The sequence below is a fragment of the Eptatretus burgeri genome, chromosome 9, assembly GCF_056783735.1.
Source record: "Eptatretus burgeri isolate ZD-2024b chromosome 9, Ebu_testis_v1, whole genome shotgun sequence".
NCBI classification, from domain to species: Eukaryota; Metazoa; Chordata; class Myxini; order Myxiniformes; family Myxinidae; genus Eptatretus; species Eptatretus burgeri.
Genome location: NC_140969.1, coordinates 44,785,595 through 44,809,384, shown reverse-complemented (window position 1 = coordinate 44,809,384; position 23,790 = coordinate 44,785,595). Strand labels below are relative to the sequence as shown.

The 23,790-nt window shown below is 43.5% G+C and overlaps 2 protein-coding genes across 7 annotated transcripts in view; one reads left to right on the top strand and one right to left on the bottom strand.

The window, feature by feature from the left end:
* The window catches only part of RINT1 (RAD50 interactor 1), a 31,443-nt gene extending 11,401 nt beyond the window's left edge, over positions 1-20,042 (top strand). For both annotated transcript variants that reach the window (XM_085894984.1, XM_085894983.1), the window contains exons 8-13: positions 454-591; positions 2,925-3,124; positions 4,166-4,383; positions 7,537-7,717; positions 11,480-11,598; positions 13,640-20,042. In XM_085894984.1, coding sequence (XP_085751110.1) covers positions 454-591; positions 2,925-3,124; positions 4,166-4,383; positions 7,537-7,717; positions 11,480-11,598; positions 13,640-13,841 — 1,058 coding nt within the window. In that variant the 3' untranslated portion in view covers positions 13,842-20,042. The remainder of the gene's footprint in view (positions 1-453; positions 592-2,924; positions 3,125-4,165; positions 4,384-7,536; positions 7,718-11,479; positions 11,599-13,639) is intronic.
* A 2,536-nt stretch (positions 20,043-22,578) lies between these two features.
* The window catches only part of LOC147020032 (plexin-B3-like), a 147,726-nt gene continuing 146,514 nt past the window's right edge, over positions 22,579-23,790 (bottom strand). For all 5 annotated transcript variants that reach the window (XM_085894979.1, XM_085894982.1, XM_085894977.1 and 2 more), the window contains one exon: positions 22,579-23,322. In XM_085894979.1, the coding sequence (XP_085751105.1) occupies positions 23,218-23,322 (105 nt within the window). In that variant the 3' untranslated portion in view covers positions 22,579-23,217. The remainder of the gene's footprint in view (positions 23,323-23,790) is intronic.

Here is a 23,790-nt window from a genome sequence, read left to right as displayed (position 1 = left end):
CGATATGTTGTCGTAGTTCAGGCATTGCGTGGTGGACGTATGTGCTCTTCCGAATGCCCTTCTAGTTATCCCCCGCCACGTGGTGGAAGGGGAATATTGTTGTCACCCGGGTCGTCCGTCCGTCTGTCCGGCTGGCTGGGCATCGACATTTATAGTTGTGAGTGCGATAACTCATAAACTGTTCACCATATCGATTCGAAATTTGGGTCACACATGTACCACCTGAAAAGGAAGAACCCCATTGATTTTGGGCATGGCCGGATCCAAGATGACCGACTGGTTCAATGGCGGGGGATTCCCCATCTCTGATGGGTATATTTTTTATTTTATTATTGTTATCTGCTTGCCCTGTAATGTCAGTACAAACAAACTGTCGGGAATAATGACATTGGAATAACCATTTGACTTCATCACTGGAAGACAAGCTTATGAGGATGTGTGATTATGACGCAGTTGCACTGGAGAAGATTGACTCGATGCTTTCAAGCAGCATGGCCTGGACCTGCCATTGCCAGGATATTGCTGACATTGATGATGCCAAGGTTCCTGATTGTGCTGAAACCTTCATGACACTTTTGCAAGTTATCACTGGTGAGATTTGATGGTATTGCTTGATATGTATGTATGTATGTATGTATGTATGTATGTATGTATGTATGGGAGACTTTATCCGGCAATGCAAAAACTGGAAAGACCTCAAAACTGGCATAATTTTGAAAACGCACAGTCCTACAATTTTTAATCCTTTCATTCTGGGAAGTCAATTATTCACAAGCCTTCTGAAAAGTGAATTGCTCTTTTGAAAAGTCAATCCACAGGAAAAACATCCCACCACGGAAGTGACTGTGCAATTACCGGAGACAAGCCTATGAAGCGGCGTGTACATCCGATTCGGCATCACCACCTTGTGCTCTCTAGCTTTGTGCAGTACCCCTTGTATTGCAATCTAATAAATAAGATTCATTGGATGGATATCTGTCTTCGCGTTTTTTGCAAGGACCGCTGGACCGACAACCACCAAATTTGGCACAACGCAAGTCCCCGGGGATTGTCCACAGGGTATTTTCATCCACCACCTGAGCATTTAAACACCCTGAAGAACCATAAGACCTTTTTTTTTTACATGCTTGAGAGATTAGAATACATGCTTGAGAGGAGACCTTTCTACATGCCTGGGAGATAAGACCCCAAAGATCCATAAGACCCTTAAGACCATCGAATTCCCCGAACACAATTATGACACTTTAAAACCCTGAATACCCCAAACACCCTTTGGATCCCAAAGACGGTTAATATACCTAAGATTCTAGAATACCTCGAAGACCCTTTTAAGACCCTTAAGTCTTTTGAAGACCCGAAAGACCCTTAAGACTTCGAAGATCCTAGGAACTGTAGACCCCCCAAAGACCCTTTAAGATCTCAAAGACTCTTAACACCCCAATAACTTGTAAGAACTCAAAGACACTTAAGACCCTTGAAGTTCCCTTAAGACCACCACCCACCCGTGCAACGCCGGGTAACCTTGCTCGTTTATAATAATAAATGTGTGTGTCAGTGTGTGTCAGTGTGTGTCTTCCATAACACTCCAAAACCATGAAACCTCGCAGCCTGAAACTTTGCATGCATACTGAGGGAACTCCAAGGAAGTGCATAAATGAAAATTGTGTGTTTAGGTTAATTAAAACACCCCTTTTTGAAGATGATTAACGGCCTTATTTAATTATATGCTTTTATCAGGCGCATCCTCGGACATCTCGCTCTCGATGGGGTCTTACGGTGTCCTTCGCTGGAGTCTGAAGCCACCATTTTTTTTGGCCGCCTCAACAATGGCTTGAGTTGGAACAGGCTGCAACGGTTTATGAATGATAGAGCACTCAAAATGTTTTTTTCACGTTCCTCACTCGTATCATCGAATGCTTGGTGGACATACGTACCTATGAATCGCTGTATACATCGCTTTTCAAATTGGGAGCTTGGACCGATTTCATACATTATATGATGTGATTTTTTTTTTCCACAATGTATTCACGGACTAATTATTATTATTTTTTTTAGTGTAGACAATGTCATGGCTCGTATAAAGAGCTAACACACAGAATATATAACAAGGGGAGCAGGAGACAAGAGAGATGGGAGAAGGAAGCACAAAACGGTGGGGAATAGACACATGAGGAGATCTGTGAAAGGGAGGTGGATGGGGTGGGGTACACGGGGTAAACAATATGGACACTACAGGGACTTTCAGGAAGTAAAGCAGGGAATTTGAAGGAGGTGGTCTTGGGGGTGGATTAACGGGGGTAGAAAAGATCGTGGTTTTGGATGGGGGATGATAAGAGATGGTGTTGAACAGCTGTTTTGAAGACTTGTAGGGAAGAGTGGGATGAAGAGAGTGTGGGAGTTTGTTCCAAAGGCGGGAAAAAAGAGGAATGAAAGGGTGAAGGTGAGCATTGATTCTTGGTTTTGCTAGTTTTACCAGAAGGGGGTTGCTGGCAGACCTTGAGTGCCCTGCGGAAATATCGGGGGACATATCTCAGACAGAGCGGGGTGTGGGGGGGGGGGATGCTCCTCAAAAGAAACACCAAAACCTTTTCTCTTTCCTGGATATCTAAATAAATATAAACAAAACTTTGGTGCAAAAACTTTTATGTACAATTACATTTGCATGACTGTGCACTAAAAAGCTTGAAGTAAGATCTTGGAGGATAATTTTGATGCTGAATGGAGGGAAATGTTTAGACGTTTTCAGCTTGCTTTACACAGTAATTTCAGCACACCATTCTCACAATTCAATTCCCATCGTCGATGAGAATTATGGGTTTTTCTCTCGCACATGGAACGCGTTCCAACAAAATGTGTGCATTTCGTTTCTCATTGCTCCTTTGTTTTGCCACTTCCTTATCCTGTACCTTGTTGACCCTGGCCAGAGCGGTACCGGTCCTTGCCACACCAGACCCAGCGGCTGCAGTTTCTGCGACTGCAGCTGGACCTCCTCGACGACTTCCGACTGCGCCTCACGCAGGTTATGAAAGAGGAGATCTCCGATCCAGTCGGTATGAAGTACTGCTCAATCCTGAATGCCGTCTGCTACATCTTGACCGTCCTTGCTGACTGGTCTGATGATGTGGTACGTCGCTCCGGGATATGATTTTTGCCGGTTCTTAGCCTTTGTCAAATGGTATCTGTGTCGGATGTGTTTTGGTAGCATTTTGTGTTTTTTCAAACTTCTCACCATATCCTTTAATCTGACTTGTTCACCTCTCTCTCTATTAATTATTTTATCACATTTAAGGTTACCAAAGCCTGTGACCAAGACGATTGTCTGCATAATTACCTCTGCCACCGAAGGTGAAGGAGGTTATGTTTTCACCCCCTTTCTGTCTGTTTGTGTACAGTATATCTCAAAAAGTTGTGTTCAGGTTGGGTTGTGTGACAAGGACGAACTGATTAGATTTTGGTGAAGATCCGGATCCGGATCCGACTACGAGAATTTTTCAAGTGATTCTTCACCGTTGAGATATAGGGCTAAAAATGATAGATAGCACGATATCTCAAAAAAGGTGTGGACGGATGAGATGGGGCCAAAAACGATATAGTGCTTTTTAGCATGATATTTCAAAAATGTATTGGGCCTGATATGTTCTCATGGATCAGGCATCGCGTGGCAGAGCTATACGCTCTACCCAGTGCTCTTCCAGTTTAACATGGAGAACTTGTTCATTGGCATAAGCTTAATCCTTGTTGCTCTTCCCCACATTGGGTAAACTTCGATGAGATTTAGTCGTCGTCTTAATTGGATCAGAATGGTCAGATTAGCTTAAAGCCAGCTCAAACCTGATAAACTCCAAAGGGTAATGTGTGTGTGTGTGTGTGTGTGTGTGTGTGTGTGTGTGTGTGTGTGTGTGTGTGTGTGTGTGTGTGTTTTTTTTGCTATATCCGAGATGATTTCTAGTAGAAGTGGCTACAGTAAAGGAAAGGCATTCCTATGATGTATTATACAATTGCCTGCATAATTTGAGCGAGGAGAATGTGTTCATTGTACTATTGTGCACGTATTTTGTATTTGCACATAATTTATATGAACCCCGATGTTGTTAGCTTGTAGATGCTTTGAGTATTTGTCTTTTCACTCACCTCTTTGTGACGTTTGTTTGTCTGCACCTTGCAGTTTTTTTTGGAGCTTCAACAGGCGATGCTAGCCGAAGTCTCTGAAGGAGAGCAGGGCTTATCTCAGTTCCAGATTGGTCGCCTCGCCTCGCTCGAGGCATCGGTTTTCGACACCATATCCCAGTTGCTGGACCACCTGCGCCTGGACATGCTGGGCAAACTCGGGGACTGGGTGTTCAGTGAAGCACGCGACAAGGCTGCCGCGTACCGCAAAGAACGGTCAGATGTCATGCAGTCATCCATTCTCCGTCTTGCTTTTCATCTCACTTCTTGAGCATTATTGCGGCTATTGTTTTCCAGATTTTGAGATGACCTCTTGCTTTATTGATGACAGTTGCTAGTCTTCCACCGAGTCAAGGCTCATGGAGAAGCTAAACAATGTAGAGAATTAGTTTAACAAACTGCCGGAGGGTAAAAGGAGAACAAGCAAACAAAAATGTAAGGCCAGGTGCAACAGAATAGTTGAGTGGCAGCAATGGAATACGGAGAATGAATTGGTGGAAGCGAGAGAAGATGAGATGGAACTGCAAGTAGGGGCATATAGGAAGCATTGCATCCCCTAGCAGTTGGCCTACATAAACAGCCTTATCCTGTGTTGTTGAGGTTCCTCCCTCATAATAGACAGAGATGTGGGCTTTGACAGGAACATGGTCAGAAGGCCAAATGAGATTGGATGGAAAGTTGTTCATAATCACGTCCAGGAGGGAGGACGTACCGGTTGCGGAAATCCAAACTGGGAAGTTGATAGATTGTGTCAGACCCACAGAGTTGCAGAAGGCCTGAGCTGCAATGCCATAACTCGTTGCAGAGCCGACACCTCGCCAGACTGTTGAAATTGCTGCAGACGAGGAAATGGGGATACATCGAGAGTCGTCGTCGTTTGGTGGATGGGACACCACACAGACAAACATTGTGCGTCTGCAGAGTGGTGTACACAGAGAGCGAAGAGGGGTTAGTATAGTCCACGGACACTGATGAATGGAGTTCTGGACATAGACAGCGACACCACCAGGGGATGTGTTGTGGGCTTGTTAAAATGTAAAAGAGGATCCTCATCCATGTAAATGACCTAATTGATGCTCTGGTAACCCCTCTCTTCTTTTTTTTTTTTTGCAGACTCCACATTGTGTTGTAACGTACCGCATCCCTCTGCAAGACAGAGAGTAGCTGCACATCTTTCTACTCATCTGGAGATGATTAGACTCTGGTCTGATGAATGGAACATGTCCTTTAATCCTGGAGTATCCCACAGTCTCACTCCATCACTACAGAATGATCGTCAAATGAACCCACATACCTTTTTGGTCTTCTACTGGAAAAGGTTCACTGCCTTGAACTTGTCGGCCTCGACCTTTGCTGGGCTAACCACATGGCAAAGCTGACCACCAAAGACACTCGCACACTGGGCATCCTTCATTGTTCCAAATCCTTCCATGGAAAATCAGAACTACTCATCGTCTACAAGGCCTTTATCCACAGCTCGGCAGAGTACTGCTCCCTCATTTGGCTGGCACCCCTGCATCGCATGCGTCTCTCCTGGATTCTGTCGAATCTCAAGCCCTGAAAGTATTGGAATCTCTTGTGATAAGGCCGAAGCGCAGGGTCTGTTGGTCTCGTATCACATGCAGGTCGATGGTCTTTGTTTTCTCCTCTCTGTTCTCCAATATTGCCCCCTCTGCTCTCTCAGTCCTCTAACCCTCCCTCTATTCCAAGATGCATGTGTTCTTGCAGTAATCCCCTCGAAGCTAAACTTACAAGATCCAGGCTTACACACCATTCTGCACATGCATCAACTCTTTTTGTTGTTTTTTTATTCCTCGCCTCTGAAATCTGTAGAGACACCTTCCGGAGGTTGTTCTGTCTCGCTCTTCCTTCCAGGGCTTCAAGCAAGCAGTGCACCACGATTTCTTGTCATCTCCAATTGTGACCTTAATTACCCACATTGACCTTTCCTCATCTAACTATCTAACTGGCTAGTTTTAGTGTTTACTCCCCTCCTCCTCCTCCTCATCCTCCTCCTTTTTCATGTTTGTTTATTATGTTGTCAGTTCTACCTTACCCTTCCAGGAGTCTCACGCCTGTAAAGGAAAAATAAAATAAGGGAGAGAATCAGAGGAGCGTTTGGTTTGCATACAAATGTCCAGAGCTGCAGCAGCAACTTAAATGGAAAGATCAGTAATATTAAAAGACTTCAAAAACATTTTGAACCACATTGTGAGGGAGGTTGGGGGTGAGAAGACAACATGAGGTGGCACTGGTGTGCAAGTTGGGTGTTTGGGTAGGCAGGGTGGGAGGAACGGTAGAGCTTAGCCTCTGTCTGTTAGGGCTGGGCGTGGATGCTGCTGGGCGTGGGTGCTGCAGGGCTGAGCGCGGGTGCTGCAGGGCTGGGCGCGGGTGCTGCTGGGCGCGGGTGCTGCAGGGCTGAGCGTGGATGCTGCTGGGCGTGGGTGCTGCTGGGCGCGGGTGCTGCTGGGCGCGGGTGCTGCAGGGCTGAGTGCGGGTGCTGCAGGGCTGGGCGCGGGTGCTGCTGGGCGCGGGTGCTGCAGGGCTGAGTGCGGGTGCTGCAGGGCTGGGCGCGGGTGCTGCAGGGCTGGGCGCGGGTGCTGCAGGGCTGGGCGCGGGTGCTGCAGGGCTGGGCGCGGGTGCTGCAGGGCTGGGCGCGGGTGCTGCAGGGCTGAGCGCGGGTGCTGCTGGGCGCGGGTGCTGCAGGGCTGGGCGCGGGTGCTGCAGGGCTGAGCGCGGGTGCTGCTGGGCGCAGGTGCTGTAGGGCTGAGCGCGGGTGCTGCTGGGCTGAGCGCGGGTGCTGCTGGGCTGAGCGCGGGTGCTGCTGGGTGCCGGTGCTGCAGGGCTGAGCGCGGGTGCTGCTGGGCGTGGGTGCTGCAGGGCTGGGCGCGGGTGCTGCAGGGCTGAGCGCGGGTGCTGCTGGGCGCGGGTGCTGCAGGGCTGGGCCAGTGAGCAGCAATTCAAACCCAACTATCACAGGATTGTTCTTGTAATCTCCATTTCTGTTCATCACAGGATTGTTGTTGTCATTCTATGGCTCTCCTGTTCTATCAAATCCAAACTATCCCATCACCTGTCCTGAATGGATAAATCTGATAGTTTATAACGGAAGTGAAGGTGATTGGATGAAATCGCCCCATAGGAAGTTTGCAATTTACAGGTATAAAACTGAAGGTAATAGCTGCATACAGGGCAGAATGGCATTAAAAATATATATCTTTCCTAAAATCTCAAAAAACAATTGTGGAACAAAGCAGACTTTCCTGTACATGCTGTGTAACTATTTGTTACCAGATGTCAGCGGGACAGACGAATACAACTTTGATCCCAACACCATTTCATGCTTATTTTTTCTTTTTCTTTTTCCAGATGGCTGAGCCTGCCAGCACCTCGTGATCAGCTGGCTCCATCTCTGTCTCCTTCTGCTTGCCCTCTGCTGCTCCTGCTGCGTGATCGCATGCTCCAACTTCAGAGGCAACAAGCACCAGCCCCCTTTAGGATCTTCTGGCAGACCCTAGCTACTCGCCTGGATACATTCCTTTATGAAGAAGTGAGAAATAATGAAGAGTATGTTTGAAAGGGCGCATACTGCAGATACAGGTTTTTTGTCTCGACACTCTTATGAGGTTTGGGGGGGAGGGGTGGGGGGGGAAATCTCTATTTTCTTGAGTACATACTGTACTGTGTTTTGTTTACCATTATAACATAGGAATGGTTCTGGTTCTTAAAATCATTTATAAGGTATTTTCTTTTTTTCTTTAAAGAGGTGAGGCTCATGGAACAGCAAGGAAAGACTGTCAGTGGGATAAACATCAAGGAAATTAACAAACAGGAAAAGAGGAGACGAAACACTTAAACCAGCAAGTAAGATGGTCGGTTTAGCAAGGATTAATGGGGTAATAATGATGACATTGGTAAGATGACAATAGATGGTGGTGCACTGCTTCCTTGAAGTCTTGAAGGAACAGTGAGAGAGAACATTCTCAGATGGTGGGTCAAGGTGGATGGGTCCACAGACGGGAGAAGTGAAGAATAAAAGAGTTGAGATGTGCATTCAGCCTGGGTTTTGGAAGTTTAACTAGCAAGGGGTTACCGGAAGGATACTTGTGTCCTGGAGTAGATACAGAGGGTCGGAGGATCGAGGGCAGAGAGAGAGAGCAATATCAGAAAATAGATGGTAGAAAACTGAGACCACCTACCTGCCTGTCTGCAAAGTGAGAGCACCAGACTCTGTGCTTTGGCTTCATCACAGGAGATTCCAATAATTTTGAGGGCTTTAGATTCCACAGAATCCTTCAGACACATATATGGCACTGGGGCGCCAGCCCTTAATCATCGCACCACGAGCTTTTGCTATTCCTGAAGATCACCAAGCTTACCAAAATCATACCGCGTTCAATTCAACTGTTCTGTACCATTTAGAAAACCCCAAGGATTGCTCTCATCCGAGGCCTTCCTTGAAGGCACACGGCATGAGAAACAAAAGGCAGGGAAAGTGTCTTAAAAATACAAAGGTTTATTATAACGAACTACGACACAAGGATAGAAAAGACAACAGAAACTGGAGAGATCTGGCACATGAGGACAACACATGGGAGAGGTGAGGCATGAAAAAGGGAACTTATGTACAATATGAAATAAATAAAGCCTAACTGCTAATGACACCATTCACCATACTCGTACACGATAAACAATGGGGACAGGCGAGGGCTTGTGGTTAGCACAAACTTGCTGGAGTTCCACCAGAACGGTGTAGTCGTTTTGGTCGGCGCTGAGCAGATGAAGTACAGCTCAGGGAGCGACAGACCTGTGGAAATGGCGATGAAGGAGGTGACATGAAAGGGACACCTCTTCCTCGGAGGGTGAAGCAAAAAGAGAGCAAGATGTTGATGTTGCCGTATACAAAGCTCAGCTGCCATGGCCACGACCCACGTGAACTTTGGGACCGCCCCCATGCACGGCGAGTCCTTGATATTGGTTTCCCGCTGCTTATGTGCAGGGCCATCTTCCAGGCCATCCTGCCCTGTGGGACGTCTTTTTATTTATTTTAGTTCTCAATGCAACTTTTACAATCCGACTTACTCTTGACATTTTCCCTGTTACAGGAGTAACCTAACCTACATGGACAGAAAGACCATACTATTTCTGCCACAATCTCGCTCTGGATCCCACTCCCCCCCCCCCATTTTTTTTCCACGTATTCCACATAATACAGTTGGCATCCGATAACCTTTAGAAATGGTCTCAAACCAATAACATGAGATTAAACCCTGCAAAAAGTGTCAAAATGGACATTTCACTCGTACGACATAATCCAAATGAGCCAGTTGTGCGAATCGGAAACTATGAGCTCGATAATGCATGCTTGGACAAAGTTTTAGGTGTTTACATGTCAAACGTTTTATAGTGGGAAGCTCATGTGGAGAATATCGATAAACGTACTAATTGTACACACCACGTTACGTGTCTTGAGACGTCATGGTTTACCGCCCCAAGACCTGATCACGATTTTTATAAGGAACATTCGGTCTCGTAGTGAATATGCAGCACGTGGACCTGCAGTGGAGCACTTGTAAAAGAACAACATTTCCGCATTGAAAGAGTTTAAAAAAAATGTCCTCTTCGCCAAAGTATTGGATCTAAATATACAATGTACCTAACATATAGAACCTAAAGGGTTTGTTGGTTTGTTGGTACACTCGGTACTCACTCCACGGTCCAGAAGAACACAGAAAATGACTTTACATTGCGTCATGGGGAGGAAAAAAAAAACGTTTAAAACTGGAACAGTACTCGGTAGAGCGCTGAACAGTTAATGTTTTGTAAACGCACTAATAGGCCAGATATACATCCGGACCTGAACCAAAAATTAATCTGCTTGTTCCTGCCACCTCCTCAACTCATCCACCAAGTTTTGTCATCCGTCCATAACATTTTGAACTGGCATGCCAAATATCGTTTTTGGCCACATCTCTGAATGGTGAAGAATCACGAGTAAAAACTTTAACCCTCGTATCCAGATCATCACCAAACTCAAATGAATTCATCCTTGTCACACACCCAACCTGTCCACCAAGTTACCTCTCAATCCATGCGTAACTTTTTGGGATATCGTGCTCCATACCATGTCGTTTGTGTCCCGATCTCTCAGAATCGCTTAAAGAAGAATCGCTTAAAAATTCTTGGATCCGGATTGGGATCCGGATCTTCACCAACGTCCAATCAATTCGCCTTTGTTACCCAACCAACCTGTCCACCAAAATTCGCCCGAATCCATCCCTAACTTTTTGAGAAATCCTGCTCACACACAGACAGACAAACAGAGAGGGGAGAAAACATGATCTCCATCCACCTTAGGTAGCAGAGCTAATTGCCAATCAATTTGTACAGTGTTTAGATTCGGTGTTTTGAAAAGTGGATTGTGTTGTCAGAATTGTGCCAACTTGAAGTAACTCGATATTAGCATGTACATGTTGGTTGTTTTTAATAGTTACTCTCTCCTCTCTCCTCTCTCCTCTCTCCTCTCTCCTCTCTCCTCTCTCCTCTCTCCTCTCTCCTCTCTCCTCTCTCCTCTCTCCTCTCTCCTCTCTCCTCTCTCCTCTCTCCTCTCTCCTCTCTCCTCTCTCCTCTCTCCTCTCTCCTCTCTCCTCTCTCTTCTCTCTTCTCTCTTCTCTCTCATTTTAGCAATAGATGCAAAAATCTCGTGTAATTTCTCTTGTGGCCCCAGAAATAAGCAAACAGTCTATTGTATTCATAACAGCCATAACAGCTGCTCCCATTCCATCCCTGCCCCCCCCCCCCAACAAATATGATTAATAGTTCATATCACAACTTTAAACTTACCCTGTGCATTCACAAGCCCCATATGTGTCCTTCTCAACACCCAAACGTGATCCAGTGTCTCCCTACAACTGTTCCGTTATGCAGAGGAACACCCCAGCTTTCTCTCCGGTACTTTTCTCAGTATTTTTGAGTTATTTTCCAAGCTTAGTAAGCTATTTTAGGTAACAATGCTTGTTGCATGCGCAATAGAGGTTCACATGCCCCAAAGATCATTGTTTCTGTGGGTTTGTGCACATGCACACCAAGCATTCTGTGGTGGATTATGTCATTTCAAAAGTCATGTATTGGTTCTACCTGTGATGGTTGTGAGTGTTGGGGTGTAAACATGGCACAGGAATCATGGGCCAAAAGGACCTGTGCTTCAGGGTCCTTGTTAGACCTTTGGAATAGGTCCTTGTCTCTTGTTCTTCGAATAATCCCGTGCTTTACCTCTCCCTCCTATCCCACATGCACCTGGCCCTTCTTCCAGGTGATCCTTTGCAATCACTTCGGTGAAGGTGGTGCGGCACAACTACAGTTTGACATAACCAGGAATCTGTTTCCAATTTTTTCACAGCACTGCAAAAAACCTGAAAACATATTTAAATGGTGAGTATTTTTTTAAAACCTACGAGGACAAAATAAAAAGTGTTGCCGAATACTCGTGAAATGAAACAGTTTTGAAGTTTGTATCAGTTTTACCTTTAAAAAAAAAAAAAATTATTATTTGTAAATAATGAGACGACTCATAAAGACATTTTTAACATCGGAAGAGTGCGAAACGTAGTTGTTATAAGTAGTAATTTTTGTTTTGAAGACATTACATTGTGTTATTCACTTGGCAATTCAAAAAGTTTCAACTCTGTACTGCAGTAATCTTATTATGGCCACGTACAAGCGAGCTCAGTGCTGTTCGAAAGGCCACAAAGTACGTATGAAAATGGATTTGTCATTCCTTCTTGAGTCTAATGATGGATGCCACATCGACAGAGTTATTCCATTATTATAACTGTATAAAGGTAATAATAATTCCTTACTGTTGTAGAAGAGTACGACCCAGTTGTTTCATTTTTGGATATCGTGTAATGTAGTTTTTGTTTGACCAGACTCAGTGGTGTAATAGTTAAGAGTCCACTCTGTACATTGGGGGTGGTGGTTGAACCCAGGCAAAGTCACACCAAAGACTCTAAAAATGGTACGTGTTGCCTCCTTGCTTTATACTCGGCCTTTAAAAACCATAGGTTGGCAACCGTTGTGCAGGCTTTATAGGCTTGATGGCCTCCTCCTGCATTGAAGTTTGATGAATGGGAACTCGTGTTTAATATTTCCTGCTCAATAGTAGTCGTCACTCTTGGGGTGCTGGAAGTCGATGAAGTTTGAACAATAAGAATCACAAAGCATAAGAGAGGAGGTGAAGGTGTGCAGCGGTTAATCAGAGGAGGAGTAACGTAGTGGCTTTATATATTTATCTTCTTCTTCTTCTTTCGGCTGCTCCCGTTAGGGGTCGCCACAGCGGATCATCCATTATGATCCGCATAGTGATTTGGCACATGTTTTACGCCGGATGCCCTTCCTGACGCAACCCTGGTCGCCTCTTACAACACAGGGATATGGTACACCTATTTTAACCGGGGTATACACCGGCCCAGTATACTGGTACTCATTACTGGTACTCATTTCGCCGACCTCGGAAGGATGACAGGCTGAGTCAATCCCCTGGTGTATTAATTCAGTGGCTCAACGGGGCTTGAACTCAGGACCTCTTGGATTCCAAGCCGCTGCCCTAACCACTGCGCCAACACCAGGCTTGGGCTTTATATATTTATATATATATATATATATATATATATATATATATATATATATATATATATATATATATATATATATATATATATATATATATATATATATATATATATATATATATATATATATATATATATATATATATATATATATATATATATATATATATATATATATATATATTGTCACCACCTCAGCATCGTTTTTGTTGGCTGCAAGTGAGGTCCGCCACCCTCCAAATAATCTCATCGTAACGGACTGGAAGCCAAACTGGTAGACCCTGCCCCCTCCGTGCGAGGATACCCATCGTCGCAAGTTGGCGTTTGCAGTTTCGACACGTGTGCCCGTGTACCCATGCACACAAACCGACGTTTTTGTTTTTGTTTGTTTGGTTTTTGTGTCGCAAACCTTTCCGGGACTTCCCTGAATCCACCGTCGTTGGATTAATGAAATCCGTTCATCTGTTCTCAAGTTATAACACGACAAACCAACAAACAAACAAACAAACATACATCTCCTTTTATCATAGATTATTACTGCTCATTCATGGAGTGATGAAAAATTTGTTTGCAAAAGGGGCAACAGAGTGTTGAAAGAGCGGGCTGGGATTACCTGTTAACGACATCTGAGAGAAACTCTGGTCATCTGTCGATGATCCATAATTCTGATAAACATCATAAACTACAGCTTAGTCCTAGCATATCACCATAGTGTAGCAAGAGTTCCTGATGAGGGTCAGTGTTTGCAGGTGCACAGTGCTGTTTGGGGTTGTTCGATCGGTGAGAGGTCACATGTAACTTCTGTTGTTTATTTGTCTCCCTTTTTTTGGGTGTGTGTACAGTGTGAAGGAGGCCTGCATTATGCTCAACCTAAGCATTGGTTCGGCGTTGTTGCTTCGCGAGACGCTCCGCTCGTCCACGAATGGGGGCAGTCAGCCGACTGCGGACGCGGCTCTAAGTGAGCAAGGCGTGTTCAAATTGTCGTCCAGGGATGCGCTGATTCTGCTTGGACTGCGTACCGACCTTCCCAATGCCGGAATGTAGAATGACATGCTTTTCCTCAATTGCTTGACGGCACCCTTGTCCCATTTACTTGATCGTTCAGTACCGTTTGGGATGTGGGTTTGCTTTCTCGTCGAGATTCCAATTGTAGGAGACCTGCACCGCAGACTCGGCTTCTGCTCATGATGACCTCACCACTTGTGCCATGTTATGGCACGAGTGGCTCGACTGGTGTGGCCACTGCACAATTTATGTGTCATGTTTGGCCGGCAGAAAAATCGATGAACTGTTAAGGATAATTTACGTGACTAATGCCTTGTTCCAAAACATCCGAGTGGTTTGCACATTTAGACCAAATGACAAGATTCTGAAATTACATATATAAAGAGTTTGTGCTTTCTATCACATCATGGCGTGGTAAACGATGTTACTAATAATCAGCATGACGACATTGAACGGCTGAGATTGAAAGTCAGGTGCCATTACTCAGAATAGTGATAACAGACTGGTGTAGTTTTGGGAATGATAGTATACAGCAGAGGTAAGCGTATTCACCTTTGAGCTTTGTCTATGTTTGAGCACACTAACCACACCAACCCTGATATGTCCCTATCCCAACACAATTATAAATTCATCCTGGTACGTCACGTGCATGGCCTTGCACAATTGACCTCTGCCGGACATTATAGAGCAGGCAGCTGGAGTGCTTGCCAAAGTAGTGAGCCGTTGTGCACCGGTACCATGAGCATAGTCCGATTTCCTGTCCTATTCAGTTCTACAGGGCCACTGCCTCAGCAGCAAAGCTGTGCCTCAGTAATGATGCAACCAACAGATGAAAGTGATAATCCAAGTCAAATAAGTATTCAAAAAGATCAAAAGTACGGGAGTTTATTCCTCAATCGTACATTGTATTTCGCCGATTCTGAGACTCCTCTGTTCTCGGCGATAAAATATCGATGAAAAGCTTCATCAACAATGGAGATTCAAATGCTGAGGAACGACCCCTCCAGCCTTCTGATGGAGGCCTTTTACAGTTCTCAGTTACCACCTCGATCATCGGATGTGGAGGTAAGTGCATTTCTCCTCAAATTGTTACCTTCGCCAGAGGAGAGGGTATTGCGCTTGGGTCCGTTTTTGTTACTTGGCGAACAAAATTTTTCACCAAGTATGTTGGTCGACAGCATTTCTCTGTCTGTTTGTCTATCACATGATTTTTGGGCACAGTTTTCAAGCAATCGTTCTGAATTTTTTTTTTGGGGGTGTGTAGGTGACCGGACAAGGACACCGTCGTTTAATTTTGGTGAAGATCTGAATCCGGATCCGAATGTGCGAACTTTTCAAGCGATTCTTCACCATTGAGAGTTTGGGCCAAAAACGATATCTATCACAATATCTCAAAAGGTTATGGATGGATTCGGATGAAACTTGGTGAACAGGTTTGGTGTGTGACAAGGATTAATTGATTTATTTTTGCTGAATATTTGAATCCGGATCTGGATACGGGAATTTTAAAAGTAATTCTCCACCATTGAGAGATGGGGCCAAAAACTATGTATAGCATGATATGTATCTCGAAGTTGGCGGACGAGTTCTGACAAAACTTTTTTGGATGAGTTGGTTCGGTGACGAGAACAAGCCGATTCGATTTTGGTTGTGGTCCGGATTCAGATCCGACCTCTCGGTGGGATGTAAACTGTTCAGTCTGGCGGAGGTGTGCGCTCTACCGAGTGCTGTTCCATTTCGCCAAGTGTAGCTCTATGAGTGATTTTTCATTTGTTTGTGTAATTTTCGCTGCAACCGCTTGCTCGATTGGCCCAAAATTTTCACCATATGAGCGACTACTCAGACTGGTGTAGAATGTTTTAATGATGATTATGTTATAATTCACGTGGTGTGGCACCCATCTATCTTCAAAACCGCACCATGAAAATAACAATCGAAACTTGGCACATAGCAAGTATACTCCTCATGGGGAATTAGTGTGATTTTTTTAATGACGTCATAGGTGCCTTCGTTATGATGTCATAATTGCATACGTAGAACACTACATCCGATCAGTATGAACATTTTTGAGGGTCATCTTGGGATAAATTGGTCCACAGAAAAAAAAAATTGATGACAGTCATGTGGTTCGGCAGGCATATGGTTTTATTTTTATTTTTTTTAAAAAACCTTCAAAAATCTTCTCTGAAACGGCTGAATAGAAAGAGGCAAAACTTTACAAGTATGACCATCTATCCATGAGGAACAAAATGTTCACACACATGATGTCATTGGTCACATGGTTTGGCAGCCAGATTGGATTTACCCTAAAACTTATTTTAAAAAAAATCTTCTCCAGAATGGCTGGACAGGTCAAGGGGAAACTTCACACAAATGTTCCCCAAGCCTTGGGGATACTGGGGTGTTAATGAATAATTGATAAGTCACCTGATCTGGCAGCTATATTGGATTGGGCAAAAATCTTAAAAAATTGTCTTGAACCGTTTCATCGATTGGTATAAAACTTCGGAATTATGATCCGGCAGTGATTGGGAATATATGTTTGAAATTCCAACCTCATCGGACACATGGTCTGGCAGCCAGAGTTATTTAATTTTTTTTTGATCTGGGTTATTTTTGGGGTTTTTATAAATACTTATTTAATAAGGCTCACTTGGCTGTGCCTGGATGGGTTTGAGGGTGTAGGAGTAACGGCTGAAACCCGAATCCTATCCAGGTTCCTCCTGATGATTTAATCTTTGCTTTTTGCTTGTTCGGGTTCCTTCTGATGACTCAAATTCAGTACTGTACCTATTTGGTCTTCCATATGATTTGAAATCAATTTATTTTAATCTCATTCTGAATTGTATTGAATAATAATAAACGTGATGGGTTCGGGTCAAGTGTCCCTTCAAAGCGGGGTTGCATCGAAGCGGGACATCTTGGTACCCCTTCATCACTGGCAGCAGTGATAAAGTAGCAGTTTTAGTTTTATCTAATATTAATTACGTAACGCACCACCACACAAAATAAGTCCTGGCGAGGGTCTGCAATCTTTGCTCTTTTTCTTGTTTACTTTGGAAAGGACAAGCATAAGTAGTTGATGTGGAACGACTTGTGTCATCCCGAAACATTGTCACCAAATTTCGCTTCTTTTTTGAACTTGAACTAAGACAGGTCTGGAAAATGACTTGAGAAACTTATCAGCAAAAAGGTGCAAGAGGCACCCATGTGTCTGCTTTGGTTTAGGCATGTACTCAGGCAGGAGATGGGGTATGTGTTTTGGCAGGGTTAGAAGGGCACACCAAAATTGAGGTGGAAGTAAGTTGTGGAGGGAGACGTAAGAGAAGTGTGGGTGCAATGAGATGATGCTCAGGATGGAGGGAGAGTTTAAAATTATATATATATAATCGGGGATGAGGGTTGGATTAATTAGGGCCATTAAAGTAGCAGTTGTCGATGAAACGATGCAATGAAAATACAGCGAACACTACATTAACTAACACCACATTAATTAAATCCGTTTATTTACTCCATTTCACTTGGTGGTTGGGTGGGGGGAGGGGGGGGCAGTCGGGCAGCACAGGAACATCACCACGATGTTTTTTGAAATGCCATCGATTTATTGTTGGTTTTTTGGGGGGTGAGGTGGAGGAGAATGATACGAATTGAAAGGTGAGGCATGCCAATGTCCTTCTAGAGAGATCATTCCATGCATTAACTGCAGTACTCTGAGTGAAAGACCCCTGCCTTACCATCATCCTAACTCTCCTCTATTCAGACTGTAACCCCCTAGTCCTGTCGCTGTCCATTCTGCTGAAAACTTTCTGTATTGATTTTGTCTATACCTGTCATTATCTTAAACATATTGATGTGGATTTTTTTAAACCCACCTTGTTGTGATCGTTGTCCTCCTGAAGGATTCTAACTGGCCGATTGTGGAATCCTATTTGACTTCAGAGTTTAACGTTTGTCCGATTTGATTATAAAATCCTACAAAAACCCTATCGACACTGATAAAACTGATGTCCACACAAGTCCTTCCTTGTGAAACAACTTATTTCCTAATTATACACCATACACTTCTCACCCTTGTACAATGAACTTAAGAATCCCCATTTGATTGCAATATTATTTGGTTCTATTTCTTTTATTCTTACTTTAGTTAACAGTTAGACCAACCCGATTCAATTCACTTCTACATTACATCAGAGAGTTTTATTCTAACTTGGTACTTGGTCAGTTCCAAGGAGTACAAGCCACTGAGAAACTATACTTCCTCACGTGCTTGTACTGAGAACAATGTGCCTTCCAAAATATTTTATACTTCCATGAGAGATAGGTTGGGGGATATTCACCCAGACTGTAGACGTGTCTTTTAGACAAAAAGCCACTTCGTACATTTTCTAAGCAAAGGTTCATTTATCAGCTCGGTCACTCTGCTCCAGAACAACACATTTCTTATCATTTCGGGCAAAAGTCTTTTGGCCAGAAATGACAGCCAATTCAATTTGCAGCATAAAAGTTACATTTCTGAAAATCCATTTGTTACAATTTAAAATACATTATAATTTTTTTTCCCCCACAATATCTATAACATCCATCCGTAATCACCTCGTCGTTTTTAATGTATAAAGTACCATCTTCAGCAGCTCCACATAGCTAAGTCTAGATAGCCCCTGAATCGATCTAGTTGCTCTATGCTGAAACATCAGACGTCCTTGCTTCGATGTGATGACCCAAAACTGTACACAATATTCCAGGTGAGGTGTCACGAAATTGTTATACAGTTTTAACACGTCTTGATTGATCATTTATTCCACTGTGAATACAACCTAAATCCCTGTTAGCTTTACCTTCAGCTACCTGTCACTGTGGTGTCTCCCCTTCCCACCCCCATATTTACGAACAACCAAACATCCTTCTTCTCTGTCATATGCTCCAAGACTGACATTTTCACCATGTCATCCATATTTTTGTTTTTTTTACTCTTACCCATCCCCAGCACCTTGCATTTTCTTATGTTAAGCTGTATCTGCCAATTCTTTGCCAAATTTATGAAGTACCCATACTTGCCTGAACTTGATCATCCTCCCCCCCCCATCCAACATCCAAGCTTCATATTATCTGCTAATTTGGAAAGCCGATTCTCGACTCGATAGGTGCAAGATTCATCTAACCCTGATAACTCTTAGCTTTGTCAACATGTGTGAGGTTCATTTTCTGCTGCATAAAAGATTATACCGTTATTGCACAGTTACTGGCTTTCCAGGAGTGTGCAAGACCTCTTCCCAATGAAAGAGAACCAGTTCCTCATCATAAATATGGGCTTTACTGGGTATAATGGCTTATGGCACTCTTCCCTTCAACCACTCGATTATCAAATTCATTCTGTTCATTTGGTTGTGGATAAACAGCGGAATGAACCGTATTTCGTTTAAATTGGAATTGGCATAGGTGGAGCCACCTTCCACCAAATCTTGATGTTTATCAAGGCAGCAATGTGGTGGAAGATTTTCCACATTCTGATGTGTTACATCATTAGATAAACATGGTGTTTAGTATGGAGAGAAAGAATCCTTTTGTCATTTTAACCAAGTTCTAAAATTAGCAATTTTATTCATCTCTGCAGCTTCATGGTGACTTTGTATAATCTTTGAATTTTTTAATTATCATCTTTTTGTTTTTGATAATCTTTGAAGAGCATCATATGTCACTATTTTGCCAATGACATGAACAGACGTAAGTGCAGTATTTACACTTGATCACCATGGTCAGGACATATTTCCAAGATGGCCTCCAAAGCCAGCTTCCGACTGGGAATCCATCATTAAAGGTCTTTCCTTGGCGAATCTGAACTTTTGTGAACCTGACCACCTTCAAGCCGATCATGCATGGAACACCTTGGTCTTGAGAAAAAGGACATGGGAAGGGTATTTTTTAACTCTTGCTTTGCGTTTCCAAGCACGATGTATATTTCCTATGAGCTGCGATTTTGTCTGGATCTCGATATTCCACAACGCTGAGTGCGAGCGTTAAATATGATTGGTTGAGATGACGTAAAATGGTGTAATATTTGTCCAAGTACTGCTAAACAGTTTTTTTTTCTTTCTTTTTTTGGAGGGTGGCGAAGTTTACCGCAGTTGATGCAGCATCTTTTACACCACCTTCTTTAACGCGTTGCATTAATTATTTGTGCCTGTTGTTTGTGTACTTTATAACGTCTCTAAATAAAAGTTCCCTGTTTGGAATGACTTTCAATTTTGTTTGACTGCCTGGCAGACAGACAGAGTAAAACATTTACTTTACAACTGTGTACATGCCCAATCGGGACAGGATTACATACAATTTGCCAAATTCAGAGTCAAAAGTACTGCTGAATTGCAGGTTCCTGTTCTGATTTGTGTTCTATAGTGTTCAAAATATTTAATAACTGACTAAATACAGCACTGGAGTATCAGGAGGAACCCAAACAGACAAAAGAGGGAGTCATCAGGAGGAACATGGATAGGATTCAGGTTTTGGCTGTTACTCCTCTACCCTCAAACCCATCCAGGTGCAGCCAGGTGGATCTTACAAAAACGATTTGCATGATTCACCCCTCCATAGACAAAGAAAAAGAAGGGGAGATGGATTCAATAGAAATTAAGTCGTACCTCGATCATGGATGTCTGTTGATGGAGACAGACAGACAGACAGTGAACCAATTTTTTAACCCCACTTTGCGCTTCAGTCGCAGGGTTAAAAAGACCACAAGACTTGTGAGATAGAAACACAAAATTGAGCATTTAATTTCCAGCAGCAAAACAGCTGTGCAGGGAGAAAGAAGTGAACCATAAAGCATGAACTGGCATCACTTGTAGACCACACCAATTCGATGACAGGATACCCCCTTCTTGAGGTTCACAAGTAACCAACTGGGCTTTCACCAATAAAGTTCCAAATGCATTTCATTGCATAATGGGGTGAATATATGGAAAATGGAGTAAATTGATAGATATGTTGATGGGGTAGGGTGTAAAAAACATTAATAAATTGACAACCGCTACTCCTGACATAGGATAAAATTTAAACACAACATATACATAGGATATATTACCATTTTTGATTTATGTACAGGCTCAAACCCCCAACCCTCCCTCTTTGTGTTGTTGTTGTTCGTCTTTCGGCTGCTCCCGTTAGGGGTTGCCACAGCGGATCATCCATTATGATCTGCATACTGATTTGGCATAAGTTTTTTTACGCTGGATGCCCTTCCTGATGCAACCCTGGTCGCCTCTTACGACACAGGGATAAGGATTGGGGTTCGCCATGATTCTGGGCTGCCCTACACCCTCTCATAGTGTGGCCCAGTGCAGAGCTCCTGTCCTCAAGCAATCCTCCAACCCAAGATTCCAAGTAGCCAGATTACAGGTGCACACCACTATGCCCTGTCCCAACTGCTCCCTTTTTGTGTAATGTAATAAAGACATTGCCCCAAAGTGGAGTCGGGCCCAATAATAGAGTAGGTGTGAGCAGTGATTTTATTTACAGCTCATCGGAGCAAACGTGCCATGCACTACCAATTTCAACCCTTTAAGTGTTTATGGTATTCTGACCTGGCAAATAGTCTGCACAGGTTGGTGACGGAGCCAAAATAAATTGAGTTGAGATGAAAGATTTAATTTGATGGTCAATGTGTACCTCAGTCTCCTGCTGAGGGCTTACCGATGGCTGTTGGTGCCTGCGATTCCGTTGTGAATATTAGGAGAGGAAAACAAGTCCGTTCATGTTGAGAAGTTGAAAGATTTTCAGGAATTGATTTACCAGTCCAAGCACAATGATCTCACCTCACTATCCATCCATTAGGACCATACTCTGTGCAGAGCGTTGGTGTTGCCTAAGCAGTCTCCTTGGCTATTGGGCACAATCCTGGAGGGTCGCCACTACGACACAGTATACCAGCAAGCTGGCACTCATTTTCCCGACCTCAGAAGGATGAGAGGCAGTCAACCCCACCTGGCATTAATTCAACAGCCGAGTGGGATTTGAACTTTGGATCCTTGGATCGCAAGCCCACCACCCTAACCATTCTCGGATCCCAAGCCCACTACCCTAGCCATTGAGCCAACACCAGGCATACCTTATTAATATTTTTGCTACCAATTACGTCATGACCCACATGCACAACCTTCAGCTGCATTTGTCATGAATGAGGTGCCGGATATGTGTTGGATAACTTTGAAGTGTTTTGTTAACTTTGAAGGAGGTAAATTAAATGTATAGAATCAGGTCAAAGTGCTTATTTATGGTCTATCAATTGGAATGGAGCAAAATTTGACCACATTCAGTGGTGTGAGGGTTAGACCCTCCACCTTGAGTCTGGGAGGTCAGCGGTTCAAACCCCATCTGAGTCATACCAAACACTTAAAAAATTGTACGTGCTACTTCGTTGCTCGACATTCAGCATTTAAAACGATAATCGCACAGACAATCCTCATAGGTTGGCATCCATGTGGAGGAGGGAATGCCCCGCTGAGTGCGGTGAGAGAGGCAGTGCCATTGTTATGACATCTCTGGCACCCAGAGTGCCCCGGAAAGTGATGGCACTTCTCCCAAGCATCTGTGTTTGTCTCATCTAACAGTCCTGTGTTATATCGTGTGTATTTGTCTCTATGTCCATGTGTGTGTGGCAGGTCCACTTTGAGGCTTAATTCCTGTAAAGAAAAAGAAGTGAAACTAAAAGGTGCAGCAAATGGTCAAATGGCGACACAATGATAAGGAAGCACCCAATTAGTAATCACGCATCACCGAATGATCAAGTTCCTTGTTTATTTTAAATTTGACTGTACATTAAAAAAAAAACTAATCATGTTTATTACATACAGCATTAATCATACGAAAGATTTATCTGATTTGTTTGTTTGTTTTATTGTGTTTTTGTACTCAAAATTGGTCGCAAAAGGAAGCTGGTATTGAAGGATAAGAAAATAAGACCTGTATTTTCAAATATCATTCATCATAAATAGTGGTGTGCATAGTGCAAGACAATAACCAGCACTGAATTATCATTATTTTTATATTATTATTATTTATTATGCAGTATATACAGCCAGACTCGATTGAATAATGGTTGGAGCATCAGTTCTGAGTCTGGGAGTTCGGAGGTTCTCGGAGGTTCAAACCCTGGCCGAGTCATACCAAAGACTTAAATGGTGCGTGCTGCTTCCTTGCTGACACTCCGCCTTTAAAAGGATAGAACACGGACATAATGCTGGGAAGGCAATAGCAAACCACCAAGTATAACCCTTGCCAAGAAACTGCTTCGGCAGCACCAACACTCTGTAGTAGAGTATGGTACATCGCATCAAAATATACAGTCAGGAATGGGAGTGGCCTTGACGGTGCTCCAGCAGATTCAGAGCTCTGGAAGAAAATGCAAAAACACTTCGAACGGTCACAAATCGGTGACTTTGTGCTCCAATGCTGCTGCCACCTGCTGAAGGCGGTAGGACAATTGCATCTTCTGTGCAATGGGATCCACTTCCAAAGCGGTGATGATCTGCAGATAAATATCGCATGATTATTTAAATGGGCTACACAGGTGAGCTCCATCACTACGTCATTCATTTCTTTGTTTGCAAGCAAACTTGAATCAAAAGATGCCAGAAAAAAAAATCCTTTGCACCTGTGTTGTGTCATTCTTCAGCCTCTCTTATCGAAAGAGCAAAATAAGAAGTTAAATACTCAGCTAGAAATGAATAAGGGAGGCTCCCATTAAGCTGATTAAGCCAAACTCCCAATTACAGCGTTGTCGATAACACGTTTACGTTCCGGCCCTGTAAAGCCATTTTTATATGTTGAAGAGCACTCCGATGAAATAGTGAATGTCTGTTTGGTTGAACAGTGAGTCCAAAAGCTAGTAAACAGCATATCTTCATAAAGTCAATCTTCACTACTTATGGGTGAACGTTCCTGTCTAAACGACAACTTTAGATGTTTTATTTGATATCGCAGCATGACATGGCCA